General features: G+C 46.8%; 6 protein-coding genes across 6 annotated transcripts; 3 read left to right on the plus strand and 3 right to left on the minus strand.

Annotated features, from left to right (window-relative positions):
• Nucleotides 1–227: 227 nt before the first annotated feature.
• On the minus strand, nucleotides 228–4303 carry F5Y00DRAFT_233381 (uncharacterized protein). The gene is made up of 2 exons (XM_048007302.1): nucleotides 4172–4303; nucleotides 228–4122 (listed from the first exon to the last, which is right to left on the minus strand). Exon 2 carries the CDS (start codon nucleotides 3793–3795, stop codon nucleotides 535–537), a length of 3261 nt encoding a protein of 1086 aa, XP_047865958.1. The 5' UTR covers nucleotides 3796–4122; nucleotides 4172–4303; the 3' UTR covers nucleotides 228–534.
• Nucleotides 4304–4320: 17 nt separating this feature from the next.
• On the plus strand, nucleotides 4321–10671 carry F5Y00DRAFT_38520 (uncharacterized protein). Its single transcript, XM_048013591.1, has one exon. It carries the CDS (start codon nucleotides 4723–4725, stop codon nucleotides 10174–10176), a length of 5454 nt encoding a protein of 1817 aa, XP_047865959.1. The 5' UTR covers nucleotides 4321–4722; the 3' UTR covers nucleotides 10177–10671.
• On the minus strand, nucleotides 10672–12885 carry F5Y00DRAFT_38519 (uncharacterized protein). The gene is made up of 2 exons (XM_048013589.1): nucleotides 10832–12885; nucleotides 10672–10753 (listed from the first exon to the last, which is right to left on the minus strand). The coding sequence occupies exon 1, from the start codon at nucleotides 12722–12724 to the stop codon at nucleotides 11246–11248; it is 1479 nt and encodes a 492-aa protein (XP_047865960.1). The 5' UTR covers nucleotides 12725–12885; the 3' UTR covers nucleotides 10672–10753; nucleotides 10832–11245.
• Nucleotides 12886–14643: 1758 nt separating this feature from the next.
• F5Y00DRAFT_260764 (uncharacterized protein) lies at nucleotides 14644–15474 on the minus strand (the record flags this gene model as incomplete). Its single annotated transcript, XM_048011072.1, has 1 exon — nucleotides 14644–15474. One exon carries the CDS (start codon nucleotides 15472–15474, stop codon nucleotides 14644–14646), a length of 831 nt encoding a protein of 276 aa, XP_047865961.1.
• A 1041-nt stretch (nucleotides 15475–16515) lies between these two features.
• On the plus strand, nucleotides 16516–17527 carry F5Y00DRAFT_268567 (uncharacterized protein; the record flags this gene model as incomplete). The annotated part of the gene is made up of 6 exons (XM_048012281.1): nucleotides 16516–16751; nucleotides 16818–16873; nucleotides 16942–17007; nucleotides 17064–17141; nucleotides 17220–17297; nucleotides 17364–17527. The coding sequence occupies 6 exons, from the start codon at nucleotides 16516–16518 to the stop codon at nucleotides 17525–17527; spliced, it is 678 nt and encodes a 225-aa protein (XP_047865962.1).
• Nucleotides 17528–18040: 513 nt separating this feature from the next.
• F5Y00DRAFT_260766 (necrosis inducing protein-domain-containing protein) lies at nucleotides 18041–18719 on the plus strand (the record flags this gene model as incomplete). The annotated part of the gene is made up of 2 exons (XM_048011073.1): nucleotides 18041–18190; nucleotides 18414–18719. 2 exons carry the CDS (start codon nucleotides 18041–18043, stop codon nucleotides 18717–18719), a joined length of 456 nt encoding a protein of 151 aa, XP_047865963.1.
• Between the last annotated feature and the right edge of the window lie 1680 nt (nucleotides 18720–20399).

Raw genomic sequence — 20399 nt, forward strand, 5'->3', positions numbered from 1 at the left:
CCCCACCCCCCCCCCCCCCCCCACCCCCCCCCCCCCCCCCCCCCCCCCCCCCCCCCCCCCCCCCCCCCCCACCACCCCACCCCCCCCCCCCCCCCCCCCCCCCCCCCCCCCCCCCCCCCCAGGTCCTTACCAAAGCAGGATGAGATGTCAATAATAGGTACCACTGCAGCTATGTCTTGAGTCGCCTCACCTAATAGCTCTTAAACGTGACCAACTTGCTTATAATGTATCAAGTATTAATGTCTCTTATATTGGCAATACTTATAGCTAAATAAAACCTTGGGGGGATACCAAGCATAAACTCAATCTTATGCTATGAATGGACATTGAATTGTCCTCATAAGGTAGGTAAGCAAAGCCTCGCGATAAGATGCAACCCTAAGGTACTCCCAAACCATGTTATCTGTCAGATCGTGACTGACTAAGCTCTTAGCCATGCTGGAAAGCAACGTGCGCCTAAGGGTATCAACACGACTCCTTACACTTAGTCCCATGCCACCATTATACGTCCATGTCATACACCTATATCTGTCCTCACCAAAAGGTTTCCCCGCCCAGGCTTTCTCTGCCCGACTCTTGTCTCGCCTTCTGAAGCTCGACGTTCACGTCCCAAGCATTGATAAAATCATCCAGGTTCTCCATCACGTCTGCAACGTGATCTATACCCTGGCTCTCCTTTCGCCATGGTGATTGCTCTACATCAGCCATATCCTCAACTATATCCTCAGCAACATTCTCAGGAACATCCTCGGTATAGTCCTTCTCCTTGTCTTCAACTAAATCTTCACGTGCATAGGCTGCGTATGCGTCTGCCTCCCGAAAGGCCTCGGCCATCGCGCCAACATGTGGGCTTGTAGGCTTTTGCTGCGAGGGGCTCGGGAGTAGCCGTGGCTGTAGTCGAAGTCGGACATTCCTATCATTGGCGCGTAGCTTCATAGCATCAAAATGTCCCTGGAATTGGTTATCGATATCATCGTCTCCAGTATTGACGAGTATCTGTGGTGGGGGTGATGCGGCTCTCACGGTGTTGAATACTGGCGGAGTGTCGACGTCATCTTCGTTTGGCAACGGAGCGAATGACACTCGCCGCTTCGACTTCTGGCCACTCCGTGAATTTGAATGTGTGGCGTTCAATAGAATCCCAACGGTACGGCTGGTAGATGCATATTGCTTAGAGTTTCGCCGCCGGCGCTTCGGCGATGGGGTATTGAATAAGGAGAATGGCTTGATCGATCTTTCGAGGTCGGGGGTACGTATGTGAAGTATAGACATTCGAGGAGGCGTAGTAGGAGGATCAGCTTGATGCTCTGAGAACCGACTGTCTGATTCACGAGCCACTGTGGGAGATTGAGGGGGTGGAAATAGTGAATCTTTATCAAAAGTTGCCGTTGTAGGCGAAATAGGTGGGCATTCAGAACGGGGCATCATGCTTATGTTTGTTGTAGGCGAGGGACTCTGACGTTCCCTAGATGTTGTTGTACCAAGGAATGTGTTTGTGGGTGTCGTCCCTCCAACCGTAGTAGAATACCAGTCTCGCTTATCTGATTTTTCCAAGATCTCCCTAGCCCAGGGACTCTGTTGTGATGGCCTAATCCCAGGTACCTCATGACCGTTTGTTTGGAAACCTTGCCACATGGTCTGGGACGGACAAAGAGAATGCGAGGGCTCATCTTCAATAGGCTCCAACTTAATGTGTTCTATTGTTAGATCCGCCCCTGAAGGAGAATCAGAGACCCTTTCTCGTGTAGAAGATTCCGGAGGATCTAATAGAGTGGCCTTGGTTGAGGTGTCATTCTGAGGAGCCTCTTCATTGTTGGCAACTACGATCTTCAGTTTATCTTCGCCAATGCCCCATTCTAATTGTGACAATGGTACTATGACTGGATCGGATTCGGTATCCGATTCTACTTCTCGTGTTATTCCTACTAAATTTCTTATTGGATCATATGCTTCGGCCTTTATATCTGCGTTGTTAGATACGTGGTTAGGTGTAAGCAAACTATTGGCCTCAATTGGCGAGGTCCGATTAAAATTCATTGGATCACCGATCAAGGTAGACCCCTCATCTACTAATAGTCCGAATTCGGTTGGATGTGTTTTGAACGCCGCAGAGCCTTCCAGGGTATTGGTGTTTCTCGTTGTTTCAATATCGAATACTATATGCGATACATGCGAGCTGTTGGTTACCACGTCTTGAATGTCGTTCTCCGTAGCCCTATTCTCCGTGTGAAGAGCGTTGGCCGTCTCCACCAAAATTGAAGTGCCAGCTATGTCGATTTGAGCTGGATAAGGGTTTTCATCAGATGCCTTTTCATTGTTAGAAGGCCCAGTTTCTATTACGGTTGCACAACCAATGGTCTCGTTGCACTTGTATGGTCCCTCGCCATCGCTGTTAGTTACCCGGTCTTCATTTAGTGCTGACGGTGCTGGCTGGCACCTATAGTCTTGAATGCCGTCATCTTTCCCTCGGCTACACATCGATTCTAGTAGATGCACGGATGCTTGAGCTATAGCTATTGATTCCGTGGCGACATACTGTTCTAACGCTGTTATCTGCCTTGGAAGGTACTGATTCTCGGGAATGGCGATAGCCGCTGCATCTTCGTCGCCCGGAGACTTAGGTATTCCAGTCTGAGTCAGCTTAGAATGGATGCTCATAGCCGAGACATTCGGTCCAGTTATGGGAGAAGCCTGCACCGGGAGCCGCGCTCGATAGTGAAAGCTTTCGTCTATATAACTCTCGAAGGCTGTATCCTCTTCTACTTCTTGGCCCACCTGAGCCTCTTGATTGATTGGACTTTCAAGGGACTCATTTGAATGGTTCGCTCTTTCGGGATCCAAAACTGGGTTGCAGTCCTTGGCATTTAGTTGGATGCCATTGGATAATTCATCTCGTGATGATATTATCTTACCCTGAGGAGGAACCTTAGCCTCTATTTCGTATTTAACTTCGCGGTGACTCGGGCTAATGGTAGACGATGGAGTAGCGAGGTCAAAGCTCTGGCTGACCTTAAGCTTTGGGAAACTCGACCTTTCACGATAGTGTGTATTTATGGGCACTGATGTACTTCGAACCGATGCTTGCGTCGGTAATAACGGCGTGGGAGTAGACCCTGTGTTTGTATTTTGTGGACTGCTCAGTCTTTTCCGCTTTGATATTTTCTTTAACCATTCTTTCCCAGCAGGTCGTTTCTTTCTAGATTCATCCTTTTCTTCATGCAGTACTTCGTCAGGTGCCCAGAAAGCATCTCTCTCTAAGACGGTACCTCTTGATATCTCCTTTGCCCAAGCCTGTATTCGACTATGCTTTTCTGTTTCCAACATATCGCTGGATAATTGTAGCCCGTGGTTACTTTCAGGACTAGGTAAATGGCAACGCGCAGAGCTGTCGGTGCCGGGTGTAATACTAAATTGCTGCCTTAATCGTCCAGAAACTTTGTGGACGTGTTCACCAAGCGATGGGATAGGTTTAGTCGGATATCGGGATGATTTGAGAACGGATTTCTTTGTCGTGGGTTGTTTTGGGAGCCAAGGATTCTTCCAGCCTGAGGCTTTGTCGAAGGGTCCATGTAGAGATGCGGATAGGACTCGCACTGGTTTACCGTGCAAATATCGCAGTGCCTGTGCCTCATATCTTAGCCTCTTTGCGATCTTTTCGTCATCGTCGAGTTCTTCGTCTGAGCCTAGGCAGATAATGTCGTCCGGATTCGACGGGGTTGGTGCGGCGCAATAAATCGGTTCGGTTCCGAGGCGAGCTCGCCTCCACGGTTCGACACCGGCGGTACCTTTATCCATCGTTTCACTACCGGGTACAATGGGTTGTTAATCCAACATCATGTTTCGAATTCTCAAGCAGAATTAGTAGAGCAATTCCAACTCAAACTCGGATGGGGGCTTGAGAATAGAAAGTAGGTGGGGCTTAGTTTTAGGCATGAGTTTTAAAAAGTTTGATAATTCGGGTTATTAGTCAAATGTACCTAACATAAGAATGTTACAACTCCCTTACGTGCCTTAGGTAACTTTATTAAGTACTTTTGTAGCTTCCCTAGGAGGGGGACCTGCATAGTGTAAGGGATTGCGAAAGACGCGACTGAGCGCGTTAATTGAAATTAGTGGATGTGGCTAGAGATGGTTAGATCGATTAGATAATTAGATGGGGCTGAATATGTACCTTATGGAGAGATGGGGCACCGTTGCTACAGAAACCGGTAAATCCAAGGCCAGTTGTCGTCGGGTGCTTTGACCAACAAACGGTAAAATCGGGTGAGGAATGAGAAGAGTGACGGTATGAACGGTATGTATACCGGTACACCGCCTGCAAACACGCCCGCCACTTATTACGTAGGTATGTTGTTATCTATCTCAAAAACCTAACCTTTGCGCCTTACGAACCTAATTTAGGTACGATAACGACCTAGGATTAAGGTATTCTTCTGATGAAATACCCTGGTAAATGTTGCGATAATTAGACTCAATTCCTCTCGACACATTTCTTATCGCAATCGTATTTTCAGACGCGCCTATTTCTACACACATCATTGTCAACACAACACATACACATACACCACTTATACAGCCACAAAACATACGTTAGGTTGATACACGACTATTATCAAAAAGCTTGAAAACATCTCCGGAACTTGATATAACTATTTCATGGACAATCGCCAGTGTTGCTGATCACTACTCGTCGCGTCTATACCCTGACCATATTCGCCCGCCATGGCCCAGGCCTGGCTCGACTCACTTTCCGAGGACTGGGTATCTCAGCCTAGGTCCGATACTTCGCAAGCGCAACTACCTAGTTTTTCGAGCTCTAGGGCCAACACGAGTCGCAGAAGTTTACACGAACCCGCTAGTCGCATACCGAGATTCAACCCTGGAAATGCTACAGGAAGGAAGTCGCAACAATCGGCGCACGACAGTAGCGCTTTTAATATATTGAGTGAACGAAGCATAAACGATATTAATAGCCGAGGAGCGCAATCTACCCCTCCAAAGCTTCCGCAAGCAGTCGGGGCCTCACAAGGGAGACGCTATCTTCGTCGGTCGACGTCCGCTTCTAGTGCTGCGTCTGTCGTTCACAATACCGTTCAACATAACAAGTCACAGAGTTCTTCCCCGTCTAAATCTAAGGACAATGTTCCCGAATGGAGAAGACGATTAGTTTATGGTGAATTAAATTATGGAGAGTCGAAGGACCTTTTTAGTTCCGCCGGGACAGGGTTGGAAAACATCTTTCGACCACCTGTGGCCCAGGAATCCACAGGGGACGAATCCGCCGGGAACGAAGAAGATACCGCCAATGAGTCGACCTTACCCTCGAGTCCTCCGCCCTATTCGAGACATCAGACTTGTGATGAACGAAGCTTCGAACAATTTGCTAACGAATCTCCGGTTCGGCAACCTCGTCCGCACCGCAAGCAGATAAAATTTCGAATGACGGAAGAGATGGTTGGTGAACAGAGCGGAGATGATGTAACACATGATGAACATCATGGCGGCCAGGGGGGTGAAAGCGAACGCAGAGAGCAATCTAACATCTCTTACAGTCTTAACGACGATTTTGATGCATCACGTAAGGTTAGCGGGCAAAGTGTTATTAGAAATGAGGATCTAAGCCCAATTCTATTATCACGCCACGACTCTGGAGACGGACAGGTGAACTTCGCTCCCGTGGAACTACCGGCAGAACAGCTACGTAAGCGCCTCGACAAACTCAGAAGAAACCAAATGTTATTAGACTTTGATCCTGATGGTCACTCAGAACAAGGACCGGCCCCTGCTGCAGACGATACTCAGAAGATTGATACGACTGACGATTTCATCAAAAAGGGAGGTTTTTTGAATGTTCAGCGAGGTGGACGCTCGGAAGACGGATCTTTTCGCCAACGCCCTCTCAGCCCGCCACTAAACCTCGATACATCGGATATGCTCCCAGAGTCGTCACTCCAGGCCAGCACACCGAAGCAGTTCCCAACTGTTAGAATAGATCGCGTTGCATCGGATGAACGGAAAAATTCACTCAGGTTTGCTCTTAGCCCTGTCTTACCTCCTGCGCCATATCCAAGTCCCGAGAAACGATCCCAACCGTCTTCGGGCCAGAGCGGTAGCCCCCTGAAGCTATTTGGTCCATATGATACCTTCACCAACCAGACTCTTCTTCGACGCATAAGCCAATTTGAGGACCAAATGATAGAGCCCATCTCACGCACAATGGCAGACGAGACTAATGCCCTGTCGATGCAAGAATCACCCTCAAGAATTAGCGGCAATAGGGGGTCTAGGACCGAGTCTGGCCCCAGAAGGGCTTCACAGGCTAACTTTGATTATACCGAAAATCTGGATGTTAGCACCTTTGGAGCTGGGGAGCTAGATGGTTACGAATTCACCGAGGACATCACTCAGAATTCGATTGATTACTCACAGTTGACAAATAAAGAGAATGTGGCACCTGCAGACGACTCATTCCCACCAAGTCAATTTTTGAAGTTTCAATTTCCCCAGGACTTGTCTTTAGGAGGAAGATCCCTCGCCGTACAGCGCCGGCGCCATAAACCACATAGCAGTTCCTTCTCCCCCCGACGCAGCATCACTATGTCTAGGATTGCCAATCTTTTGAAGCCACAGAGCTCTTCATATCCGCTTGGGCCCTTTGGTGGTGTCCACGCAACGCCGCAGAGGGACACTTCGGATGGAAAGAGGCCGCGGACTTCACCATCTAAAGATCCCACTCCAAAAAGGAGGAGAACACTTCACCGGTCGGACATTGCGTACGGGTTAGAAAACCAACACACAGGGGTAGGCTCTGTACAAACTTCACACAGAACCATGCAATCGATTATGGAGGGGAAAAGACAACGTTCTGGTCAAAGCGAACCACAGCAACCTGATAGTCCACCCCCTTTACCAATGTACCGGATGTTCCGACCGATGTCACCAACTCCTGGCCAACGACAGTCAACATCGCATGAGCGACAGCCACTTGCTAGCCTTACCTTCGACCCAGATCATCAAAATGATATACCAGACACATCGATCCAAGATTTTGCTGTTGATGGATCCGCAAGGACGTCTATGAAGACCCAAGATTTTTTCGATGCTGCAGAGGAGATCATGGCTATGATCCGAAGTAAGGCTCGCCCGAAGAACGATCTTAGTAGCGTGGAGGAATCTGAGGCTGAGATTACTGAACAGCATAACGTAACTGTTACGGCTGAGGATGAGAGTTCGGTGCAGGAATCCACGCAAGAGTCGTTTTTGCGACCCCCGAGTCGGGAAGGGCCTCCTCTAATGAGAGTGCCAAACCATCAAGAGGACCCAACGCTTGCAGATCGGCTGAAGCAATACGAGGAAGCCAGCGATTTGGGAGAAATCATAACGAATTCAATGCATTCGATGGGCCGAATCAGAGAAGCTATTAACGAAGCTAATAACCTTAGCGAGTCTATTAGACAAAGCTTCCTCTCTGAAAATGGATGGGATAGTCCTCCTGATGATCAAGATGGCATTAGCGACCTTCCCAACATCAGGATTTCGCGTAACCCGGATTTCCCCGAACCTAGTGAGAACACCATCGAGTTCCCTACGAATGGGACACGATCTTCTGGGGTTTCCACTGGGCGCTCCATCCATACTAGTTCCTCGCACGCATCGGATTCAAAGAGACTCATTGCACCAGATGTAGTCACACCCCTTATCGGTAACCAGGTGGGCAATATGGTATTTGATAAGGAAAGGAACGTATGGTATAAGGTCAAACAGCCACGTCCTAGTTCGGATGGTAGAAACATTCTTCCGTCCGAAGACAGCGAGGATCCTTTCGCTAGTATCCCGGATCTTTCAGTCGATACAATTAAGGAGACGGAGCATCTCGAATCAACTACAAACCAGAATCCAGATGGCAATGACCTATCCCTACAAGAAGAGTCTTCTATAATGCCTTCTCCTACTAAATCGTCTATAGTAATGCCAGACTCCTTCAATGACGAAAGTGTTTTGAGCCATACAAACGAGGTATTCACGGGAATGAAACAACCGTTAGCAGAAACAGCAGTCGAAGACGATAAGGAGATTGAACACGAGATAACAATACACGAAGACCGGATGCAAAGGTCAAGTTCGTCGCGACGAAGAAATCTGACAATTTCGTTTTCATCACCAATTGCTTCCATCATACAAGATGTCGCTCACCTTTCCGATGATGACAATGCGGCTCAAGAATTGGGCCTCTTAGACGATCTACCTGAATATGTGGCAATTAATTCACTTAGGCGTGGAGGTCGTTCCAAGGCACCTAAACCAGTCACGAGTTCGACTACCGGCTCCAGGTCACGAAGTCGTTCTGCAAGGAACTTGTCGGTTAAAGGGCAGGAATTTGTCCCACGGCCCGTGTCACGAATTGACGAACAGGACGAAGAAGCGAGCGGAGAGCGAGCAGAATCCGAAGAGCGTCAGATCAGTATTCGCGAAGATGATAGTAGTGTTTATCCAGAAAATCACCATCAGGGGAACACTAGTTTAAGCGTCGTAGTGACACCAGCTCCTGCAAAAACTTCGCAGGCTTCCGCGACGCCAATCATCGGGCAGTATGTCGGCACTTTCTCGCTAAGTCCTCTGTCCGATTTCACTATGCATCAGGCGGATCAGTCCTGCGGATTAGAAGTCAGCTACGTTGTAGGGGACCGCTATCTTGCCACCGGCGATGGCACCAAGAAGATCATGTCCAAGGCCATCCAAAACCTGGTCGAGAAGATCACGGAGGTCGAACCATTCGAGCCTGATTGGGAGTCCATGCACGAGTTGGATATCAATAACAAACAATTGAAGACACTTCACATGTTGGACGAGTTTTGCACCAATGTTGTCACCCTTAACGCATCGAACAACGCTATCGAGCACTTAGACGGCATGCCTGGAAGCGTTCGCAACTTGCGCATCACCCATAATCACCTTTCCGAGTTGACGGCATGGGGTCACTTGATGAACTTGCAGTATGTCGATGTGTCGAACAATCAGATCAGCAGTCTGCATGCTTTTAGAGATCTCGTCCATTTGCGAAACCTTCGCGCCGACAACAACCAGATCGCTGATCTGGATGGTATTAAGATGCATGATAGCTTACAAGTCCTCCGAGTTAGAGGCAACCTTCTCAGCGAAGTAAACCTAGATGGTACAAGGCTGCAGCGCTTAACCGAGCTCGACTTAGAGAACAACCAGATCAGCTCGATCCAGGGCATCGAACAGCTCACGAGTCTCGCTTCTATCAACTTACAACACAACAATCTGTCGTCCTTTGGCCCGAGCACGGATGTCTCAGTTCCCAATCTCAAATACGTAACCCTCTCTAATAACGAACTTACGGCTCTCGACCTGGCACCATTCTCTTCACTGCGTCTCCTACACGCAGACCGGAACCAACTGACCACTATTACGGGCTTCTCCCGATGTCGTCGTCTTGATAGCCTTTCTCTACGTGAGCAACAAGGCGATGTGCCTTTAGACGCATCGTCGCTAAATGCTGCCTACGAAATCCGCAAGCTCTTTCTCTCTGGCAACTTTCTCACGTCGTTCAACCCATCCGTAGACTTCCTCAACCTACAGTACCTCGAGCTAGCAAACTGCGGTCTCGAACGCCTGCCGCCGGACCTCGGACAGTTAATGCCAAACCTGCGGGTGCTCAACCTCAATATGAACGCGATCGAAGACCTCACGCCCCTACGTTTCATCCCACGGCTAAAGAAACTCCTCGTTACGGGGAACAGGCTCGTAGACCCCGCACAAGTCGCCGACGTGCTAGCTGGATTCCCACACCTATCGCGTCTGGACCTTCGGGACAATCCCGCGACACTCGGCTTCTACGCCCCGATCCAGAGCCTCGTGCCTACGGAAGGGGCCAAGGGCTTCGATCCGTTTACGCTACCGGATGCGGACACGACGAGAGACGAGAAATTTTCGAGCCGCTCGGATATGGGCACGCGGATGCGGCGAAGGCTGTACGAAATGGTCGTGCTAGATCGGTGTCGTCGGCTTAAGATGTTAGATGGCTTGCCGGTCGATGCGTCGGCTGCGGGGCTCAAAAAGAGGAAGAGCGATAAGGTGTGGGATGCCCTGGTACGTAGCGGTGTCGTACAGGACGATAGGGTTAAAGAGGAGTCTATGGCTGCCCTGCAGTAGGGCTGCGAGGACAGCTTTGGTTGATTCTGCTCTTGGCATATATCATAGTTATTGGATCAGAGCAAAAAGACGCGCTAGGAGTTTTCAGTTCTTTTTTTGCCGCGGGCAACTTTGTATTATTTCTCCATTTTACGCTAGGGTTCCTTCGACGGCTTTTTCTGTTTCTGGTTTTCACAGGCGGGCGCGCGGACTACTTAGGTAGGCATAGGGTAGGTAGCTAGCCCCTTTTTTCGGCCGGGTCATGTCGATGAGGCGGGTCGTCGTCTTTGAGAAATAATTTAGGCCGGGGATTGGAAAGGGGAAGAGCTGGGAAAAGGGGAACTATCAGCTGGCGTTTTGGAGATGAACATGTTTAGTTTTTATTTGGTTTTCTTTTTCTGTTTTTTTTTTCTGCTCGTCTTGGTGTGGTGTGTAGGATTAGAAAAGTCTACGCGGATGGCATCACATGGTTACGCTAGTAATGAGAGATGAAAGCTTAAGTTTTCCAGTTGTGGTTATGGTTATGGTTTCGGCGTTTGATGTGTTGCATGCTTAAGACTATGTTAGGCTCGAGCTTTGGTAACAAAGATAGTTGGCCCTGTGATGCTTACCGACCGAATGTCAGCGTCTTGTAAGTTAAGTCTTAAAGTTAAGGTCAATTCGTAATTCGCCTTACCTAAAATTATAGTCCTCTATTTACCTAGGTACGTATATTCATTATCACTCATTACCTAATTGCATAACCTTTTGTTCCCTGGCTCAAAGACAAGACAGTAACCTTCTCATAGCTACTGTCCATGATTGACGTTTATAGTGGCAAAGAGAAAAAAACGGCGAATGCATGCTACTTTCATTCTAGAACATATCAAATATCAACAGTGCTATGCGTTCGCCAAAAGAGCGAAGTGTTGAAGTAAAATAAGTAAACGCCGAAAGCGATGCTGGGTATATTGCCATGATGCCGAGAACGCGCTTCCTCCTAACAATCCCAGCGGATATCTCGCGATTGTCCAAGACTCCTTTGTCCCTCCCTTAACCTTCTCAATACCGACTCCTTGAGTATTCATTCATTCCCATTGATCCACGTCCATCACATAGCAATACTCGTTTGATTGCTGGTGTTGCTCGACGTTCTCTCGTGTCCATGTCCAAGACCTAACACGCGTTGTAAACCTTTTCTAAAAGCCTTGCCCGTTGCATGGCTAGCATCCTCTTTCTCTGGATACGATGTGCTTTCTGCTAGGTTGTTTTGGTCCCCGCCTACGCTCTGTCTTCTCCCTAGAAAACTAAAGCTCATCCTCTTAGCCGCGTTGCTTTTTGATGCGTTATTTCTGCCCCCCGCACCGCTGTCCTTCTTCCTACGAACTGCTACGACGGGTGGAGGGTCGGTACCTCGAGGGGGCCACTCGCCATCTCGTTTCCAACCGGCAACGCAGGAACGTACTACGTCTCCTAGGTTAATAGGACACGATGGTGTTGCAGATTGAACTACGATCTTATCGTAAATGGTAGGATACGCAGCCGCGGTGATAGAAGCACGCATAGGAGTGGTAGGAGGTAATAGAGGTTGGGGTATGGGAACCAGAGTCTCTACTGGATAAGTAGACGGGTCATCTTTAGTCCTCGTCTCTCTGAATTCTGTATCCGATGAGGACACCGCGGTGGTCTCGCCAGACGTACGCGTCGCACTAGGGCTGAGCGTTGTACCGGCGCCTACCGATTCCGTAGGCGACGAGGGCGATGGCGAAGTCGAGATATGCCACCAAGAAAGACGCTTTGCGGCAGGAGAGGTAACCACTAGGGAAGTTGCCCTTGGGCGGATTCGAGCCGCCTTTGCACCCGTCCAAGCGTCTCGTCGAGCATTGAAGCAAGCAAGCCCGTCGTTCCATTCCATTTCGGAACGCACTGCTCTCCTCCGCTTGGCGCTCTTAGCGAGGGCTGCTACCTTCACCGAAGTGCCAACCGCATCTGGAGTATCAAAGCGATATGCCGATGGTGATACAGGAATATCGTCGTCGTCGTCGTCATCGGGCATATCCGATAGCCACTCAGACCTAGGGCGAAAATGAGTGAGATCCTCAGAAACGGTACTATACACTGAAGCAGTGTCGTCTTCTGAATCGATGTCCTCTACGGCAATGTCTTCATCATGCCCCTCAGGTGCCGTTTCTGTTCCAGCATGCCCCGGATCTGGATTGGTAGCTGTAGGCGGCCATTCGAAGTGCCAATCATCTCGTATCTTAGCCGCGAGCACGCGCTTAATAGCTTCTTTTTGCTTGGCTTTATCTCGACTCACGAGATCAGGATCATAATCCAGAGCCGCAGGGGCAGGATGTGAATGATGCCGTAATCTCGAGAGGGGAGCTTTCGCCGACTTATACAAATCTGAGAATAACATCTTGGATGAGGATGCGGAGAGTCTTCTAACTGGGCCAGCCCCAGTTGATGATATAGCCTGGTCGATCTGAGCTTCCGCTTCCGCGTGTGTGGGGTGCGGGGAATCAGGGTGGGAATCTAGGTGATGACTGGTGGTGCCATGAAAGATTGGCACATTCGCTAAGAACCGCATCAGTCAACCATATCTCTTATGAAGTGACCGTGGCGCCGTGTGCACTGGCTTCTTAAGAGCTTGGCAGAAAATACATGTGAACTCGGGGTTGTGCGATGGCAAATGGATAAATGGATGGTGTTTAATAAATATACCTTAAGTCACTTTACTTGACACGGGGGCAGGACTAGGAAGGTGAATATGTAGAAGGGTACGTCCGATCATTGCCACCTCGAGAACTACCGACGGTCGTCCGAAGGAAGGCAAATCTCCATCTCCCGTAATATCATGCTAAACAGGATTAAGAGAGAGAGAGAGAAAGTATAGAATAGAAAATAGAAAAGTCAAATCGACTTACAATTGCATTCATTATTAGCATTAGAATTATTGATAGAACCCGACGGCTGACTGTCAGGATCAGGATCGGGGCCAAGACTAGGCCTAGTTAGGATATGGGCGTCGACTGACGGGGAGTCCGCCGGTGCTGACGGGTTTTCTTCTGAAACTTGCATCCTGAAGGAAGAATGGAAGAAGAAAAGAAAGAAAAAAAAAAGAAAAAAAGCCTCGTCTGATTACAGCTGATGAGAAGGTTTGATGGTAGTAGGTTCGGGGACTAAGCAGCCAACCCGTAATCTTAATGCATTAGGTTTATGCATCAGACGACCTGAACACAAACTCGCATGGGAAAAAGGTGATGCAAATTGGTGAAGGTGTCCTGGTTCGCTGTTGTTGTGTCAGCCGAGGATCGTGGTGTTGCCCGTGTCGTGTGACCGAATCTGCAAATATGCACACTTCGAATTTCCTGCTGAAGTGGGCCAACGATCAAAATCTCGCTATCCTTCCTGTTTTTTAACTCTTTTAGGGTTTCACTAAACAGTGATGGTATAATAATGCACCTCGTGTATGCCGGTAGTAGGCGATACGTAGTATTGAAGAAGTAAGGTTTTTTTATTTTAAATTTTTTTTCTGGTCAACTGCCTATTAATCAATAGGTACCATGCATTCCACGCATTATTACCGTAGCTAACGCGCTATCGAAGGCTAGCTGCAGGTTTTAAGACGCAGTTCGACCGGGGGGTTCCACGGTGAAGATTCGCTGAGGGAATCAGGGAAACAGGCAAGGTCGTTACATATGCCGACGGAATGTACGTAAGACCTAATCAGCTAACCACCTAACCAGCCACTTTGACGATTACCGCGAAACCTTAGGAAATAATACCTAGGTTAATACCTAGATAGCAAAGCCATAATAAAGTGATAATATGTAGGCGACATCGACGAAAGGTATCGTTATACAGATATATACTGTAAACATATTAGAATGAATTAGAATGACAGAATGACTCCATAAGGTTACATTATTGGGGGGACATCATGATGAGGTGGTTCTGCTGTCAAGCACTTGTCAGTCAGTCAGACCGTTAAGAATCAAAAGTCAAGAAGTATCACAGATCTTCAGCGGTTTCCTCCACCAGTTTCCTCCCACCAGTCCACTAACCTAAAAATAAAAGGCTCTCTGTCGATCACCGCCCGCGGCACCTGACCCTGTTAGTTCCCCGCATCCATTGGCTCGCTTACTTAGACGAAAAGGGCATGTAAACTTTAGTATCCACCCGCGAGTCTGGAGTGCAGGGAATAACGCCAAGATTGGCCTGTGCTTGCGTGGCCACTTCGGTTTAATCTATGGTTATTCAGGTACGACGGATACATACATACAATACATGACCGTTCGTATTGCACATATGTGGGGATCCCCGTTCAATGCTAAAGCTTGTCTCATCTCAATGCTGAATATTGATTTATGTTTTTTCTATTCCGTACATACAAAATAAATTTAAGACAGTCACCAAGAATAAATCATAAATCAACAAATTGAAAGCGAAGAGATTTTGATTCGAAAAACTAAAAATTATCTAGTAGATCCTACATACATGTGTCTTTTACGACGAACAGTGGCTCATTCTCGTAATACCCGAAGTAAGAATAGGTGGGATGAGGCTTAGTTGATGACCCGACGGGGTTGTTAGCTCATCAGATCTCCCGTACGAGCCAGGCTGCCGACGAGTTATGGAAGCATCAAGTTGATGGATATCCCGCGGGTCCATTGAGAGAGTTAAGAAGTAATCGAGATTTTCATAGGGACCTGTATCGCGCATTTCCCTAGGGGGAGGTGGTCCGAAGAAGTCAACGCGGCGCTCTCTAGGCACGCCATACTCACGGAATTCGTGCGCCGCTAGTGCTGCTTGTAGTCGGTCGAAAGATTCAAAAGCCTCAGATTCAACCATCTCTCTCACGACCCCATAATCTCCAGCGTCAGGCGGCAGTTGAACCTTAAGTCCGAATATGGTACCCTCTTTCTCTAGTTCGTCTAGAAGACTCTTTTTGTATGTCACGATTGCATGGCCTATGGCGCTCTGGGCAGCATCCAGGCCATTGTTATCCGAGTTTTCTCCTTTATACACCTCAAGACTAGAAAATATTGAGGGCAGTTCGCGGTAGGGATCACACGGAGCCGACCAAGTGCGAGGAACGATTTCAGGATGAAAGTGGGCATTTAGGAATTGAGGATCGTCAGTACACAGATTCTGCCTCGGTCCATGTGCAGAAGGAGGCTCGATGGGAGCTACCGTGGTGGATCCCGGAGAGTAGATTGACGATAGTGTAGATAGTGCAGGAGATGTCGGTACAAGAATGTCTAGAGAATCAGCTGTTGCTCCTGCTGCTGGCCGAGGGACCGCTGAGGGTTCAGGCTGGCTATCGCGCCGGTCCATTATCAGAAGTTGGCAATAATTACGCGGAATAATAAACAGGTGGTGATGGTAACGATGGGCTTCGGAGATGGGTAATTGTCAACAATAAAATTCGTTGGTGAAGCCTGTTGAAGGAAAACTAAAACGAAGCATAATGTAGAAGAATACGCAGCGTTAAATAGCAGAAGTTGGCAAGTGTAAGGGGCCATGTTCTTAGGGCAATGGGGATCAGAAACACTCATCCTGATACACGTAGACAAAGAGGGTTATCCGTATGTAGACATGACCTATGACAGGCAAGTCTTATAATTAAAAATATAAGGCAGCGATTAGTATGCATATCGTCACCGAAAGGCATGATTTCGTAAATCTAAACCATACAACAACCATGACATTTACAAATATTATAATATTAATCACGATAAACAATAGTTAACATTAGTTCTACGCGCGATATGATATCATCCATGACACTAGGTTAAGCTACTTGTTATGTTACAAGTTACACTAATCAGATATTATTCAAGATATGATCAGTCAACTACCTGATAACTACCTAAGGTAATCTCTAAGACATGTAAGAAACATTGCGGTTTCGAAACGAAATCTGACTTCTGTCAATAACACTTAGATAAAGAAACTACGTGTACGTATGTTAGTTTGATCTACCTAGGTTAGATTTCTTGCGTAGTATATTACCCCCTATTCCTTAGGTACATCATGCTAGACTCCATAAGGTCGCCATTCCCATAACAGAATATGGGTTTGCCAGGTTTGGATACCGCGGTTTAAACCGAGCCTGATATATAAAGAATAACCCCAAGATTTCAATAATAAGGAGAGAATACACTGTTATGAAACCCGAATTTGGCTAATGTGGGGTTCCATTTTTGGCGGCCATAACAGAGAGGGAACATCTCCCTTTAACCGGCGGTAATTTAGACTACCTATAACCTGTTTCGGGGTTCTACGAAATATCAGAGATTCTTTATTTAGAATTCATCTTCAACTTCAGCGTAGTTCAACACATTTAAAGCAATCGTCCGTATCAATTCGATTGCTATGAAGGGCGTCTCTACGACTATCGGCGTCTTTCTAGCGCTCGTTGACCAGAGCCGTGCGAATCTCGACATCATCACCCTCAATACCAAGGGTGATACGTGGATTCAGGAGGCCAGCGCTACACTAGTTCTGGGAGATGTACCTAACCCAATGGCAGGTGACGTTGCCTTGTGGAGTGCCATCATGATGGATAAGAGGGACTTCCTCCAGGGAGTCACTGAGAATGCGCTTAACAGGTATGTTGTAATCTAACAAAAAGCCTGGCGATGTTTTGAGGATATATAACTAATATCTTGCTGTAGTCCATATTGCCCTAACCTCGGTAGTAAATGGTGTAACTTCGCGTATACCCTCGTAGGTATGTAAAATGACAAGCTTACGAACTTAAGCACCTGAACTTCATTACTAACATGTTATCACACAAAGGCTCCCGGAACGCCAAGAACGGTGCACCAGTCAGCGCCGCACCCGGGTCTCGAATTAAGACGCATTGTATGTATAATTCAGAGTTTAACCCCTGCATGAATCGCAACTGACGTGCCTGACAGACAAGTTGAATCCTGATACGGATTTATGGGACCAGAATCTCTATGTAGACGATAAGTTATTGTCCAGCATCTCGACAAGTACGTCGCGATGGCTGAAATGGCCGCTTCTCGAGTTCCGGAGCTGATATTATTATTTTAATATTATTATTTTAATAGGCCAAGGACAGCATGGAGTAATATTCTACATCTCGATCGAATGTGCAGCAGGCACATGTTCCCCTGCCCCGGCACACGGTAAGCCCCTCGAGTTCCTAATACTCTCCTTAAAGATAGAGTGAGGGCCTAATGATATGCCTGTAGCCTGGGAAGATATTTCTATCACGCTTAGCAAGGCAGATCCAAGCTTTAAACATAGTGGTGCCTGGCAGTACAAAGCAATCGGCGGAGAAATGTCGAGTGCGGATAATGGAAAGACTTGGAACTTCACCACACTTCGTATCCCCGATATACCAATTACGGGTTAATGGAATGCTTACCCTCGTGGGCCAGAGTGAAGCTGGAGTTAGGCCCGAGATATCGACTGGTTCTGTCTTCATTCTTAACCTAAGTTTAACGGGTTGATACTGCCATAGTGGTAGGTATAAGAGACTGCAGAATCTTATATCCCATTGAGTATTTAGCAATGGTCTCTTTTCTCGCATTGCTCTACATGGCTTTGCTTTATGTTAAGCTTTCAATTTCGCCAAAGATTGTTAATAACCATATTAGTAATGACGGCAAAATTTTTAAATACTAAGATTTTAATAAAGATCGTGGTAACTTAAGGTAAATCCAATATCTAGTGAGCTATATTATACGAAATTCGGAATCGAACTTTAGATAATGACATGTTATAAACCAAACCTAATATTTAAGGATTCAGTATTATATAAAAGAGCAATTATGCCCTTAGATAGCTACTTACGTTAACGTAACATGGTAACCTCCCTAGACTACTTCATTATTCCATCGAGCGAAAGACGGTAAAGCTAGCAACTATGAAGAAGTCAGTAGCGATATTATTCTTAACCCTATATGCCCATCATGTAGTGGCATCGCCTATCGTGGAGATACGCCCGATAGCCCCTCGAGATATCGTTAAGCCTCTCCCTGAAAGAGCGACAGAAGACGACAAGAAATGGCAACCTGTTGCGGATTTTGATAAGGACAGTTGCTATAACACGGCAGCTATTAGTCCCGAAGGCCAGATCAACCCCGGGTTGGGTCATAATCATTCAGGGCCCTCGAGTATGTAGATAAATTCGTACGTATGCACAAGCGTTGTAATAATGGATGGGTAATGAACATCCAGAGATGTCTAATTACTAAGGTATCTTAAACCACAATGACCGCTAATCACATTATTTCTAGTGCGCCTTTATCTACGACTACTACTTCGGGAAGGACGTCGCGGTCCCCTATGCTATCGATGCCGGCGGTCACCGCAACGAGTGGGAGCACGTCATCGTCTTCGTCAAGGATGGAAAAGCAGAATACGTGGCAGTCGGGATTCACGGAGACTTCGACACGCGGAAGGCGGAGGATGTCAGATGGGAAAACGGAACTCACCCGAAGGTTGTGTATCACAAGCCAGGAGGGAGCACCCATGGGTGGCGCTTTGCCAGGAAAGATGATGATAACATCGAGAACGAGAAGGGAGTTTGGTTTAACCCCTAGTTTCCTATAACGGCTTCCCCAGCTTGGAACTTCGCGACAAGCTAATGAACCACGACTTCGACAGAGAGAGGTCCACGGCTAAGCCACGCATGGCTATTAGCGACCGCTATATTAAAACAATTTGAACTGGGCAAGGAACAACGTAATACCGGGCTTTGACTCCGGAGTTGACGATACCCAATCGCCTGTAATCCTATGATCTCGAGGGAATTGGAAGATCTATTATAATTATATTTCCCAGTATGTACTTGATAGAAAATGCGGAGTAAATGTGGTAAATTCCACGATGCATATATGTTGACTTTTGCACGGATAGTTTATGTAATGAGTCTGAGTCTAGGGCAGCGTTTCCAACAAAACATATAAAATAAAAAAATTGCCCTTTTTTTCTTGATCAAATTTAAATAAAAAATAAGAAAGCCTGTTTATTTGACGAAGTTTATACTTTTGTTTGACTTAGTCATCTAGCATAATAAGGCTGAAATCAGCCCCTGAAACCCCTGAAGCCCCTATTCATACTAGCTACCTCGGCAGCAAAGGCGCCTTTATAGCCTCTACCTATTAGTAGACCTAGCCTCAAAGGGTATTGGGATTGTGGGGTGCACTATATAGGTAGGTATGTATACATGAACAAAGCAAACCTCTTACAAATGCTCACCGCTAGGATACATACTAAAAGTAAGCCTGACAAGGGTCTAAATAGCCTCATATTTTTTAGTATCTACTCAAAAATTGAAAATCTATACTTTTGATTGGCCAAAACATCAAAATCTTATTTTTGTCTTTGTCTGTGCGGTAAAAATATTAAATAAATCAAAAAACCGTTTGATTTATTGGAAACGCTGGTCCGGGGCGCCTATGAGCCGAAGCTACCAAAGCGTGGCAAGTAAGCCACCATACGTTGTTTACAGTTAAAAAAAAAAAAAAAAAAAAGAAAAAACATTACCCAAGTTAAATTTACCCGTGCCATAGTCAAACAGAGTTAAAAGTCTAAAGTTAGGTATACTGTCCAACTTTAATGCACGGTGGCCCCATCTCACAATAGCCCCTATTTTACCAGCCCTACCACACCCCCTTTTTTGAGTTAAGTATAGAAGTAGCCTCCTTGACGAAGGCCGCCAAACTTAAAAAAATTGAAAAAATTTTTACCTAAAGTATAACTCGAAGTCCAAAAGCTAAACTATCGGCTTCGGTTCTCAACGTTTTCAATTACGAAGTTTCGCCAGTAAAATTTTCCAATTGCCACCGTTCATTGTGCTACAGGGCATTTTACAATATCTAGCCACAGTAGATGTATATAACTTGAGAAATAAGAGACTCGATCTAAGCGACTCTGTCGTACACTAAACCTCTAGGTTAGGTAGGCTTAACTACCTACCTGTCATGGGCAACCAGTACATCAGTATCCTTTCGTGCGTATTGAAATTTAGACGAGGAAGGCGGTTGGTCCTGGTATAATGAGGATACACTAGAGACTTTAGGTAGTTACCTACGCATTGTTAGGAGCGGCGATCTTCTCATAAAGATGGAACACTGGTGATGGGAGACTACGCACATCTCGATATCTACGAATTCGCTACTGCTTGATGACATGCAATCAAATAATAAACTACACCAACAAAATATCACCCAACTCAAATTTTCACTGGTGACCAATTTCCGATGAGTTCCAATTTCATG

The sequence above is a fragment of the Daldinia vernicosa genome, assembly GCF_022497035.1.
Source record: "Daldinia vernicosa strain CBS 139.73 unplaced genomic scaffold F5Y00scaffold_16, whole genome shotgun sequence".
NCBI lineage: Eukaryota > Fungi > Ascomycota > Sordariomycetes > Xylariales > Hypoxylaceae > Daldinia > Daldinia vernicosa.

What these genes read in the sequence shown, in the direction of transcription:
- F5Y00DRAFT_38519 (XM_048013589.1), bottom strand. Translation starts at nt 12,724, where the DNA reads ATGCGGTTCTTAGCGAATGTGCCAATCTTTCATGGCACCACCAGTCAT.
- F5Y00DRAFT_233381 (XM_048007302.1), bottom strand. Translation starts at nt 3,795, where the DNA reads ATGGATAAAGGTACCGCCGGTGTCGAACCGTGGAGGCGAGCTCGCCTC.
- F5Y00DRAFT_38520 (XM_048013591.1), top strand. Translation starts at nt 4,723, where the DNA reads ATGGCCCAGGCCTGGCTCGACTCACTTTCCGAGGACTGGGTATCTCAG.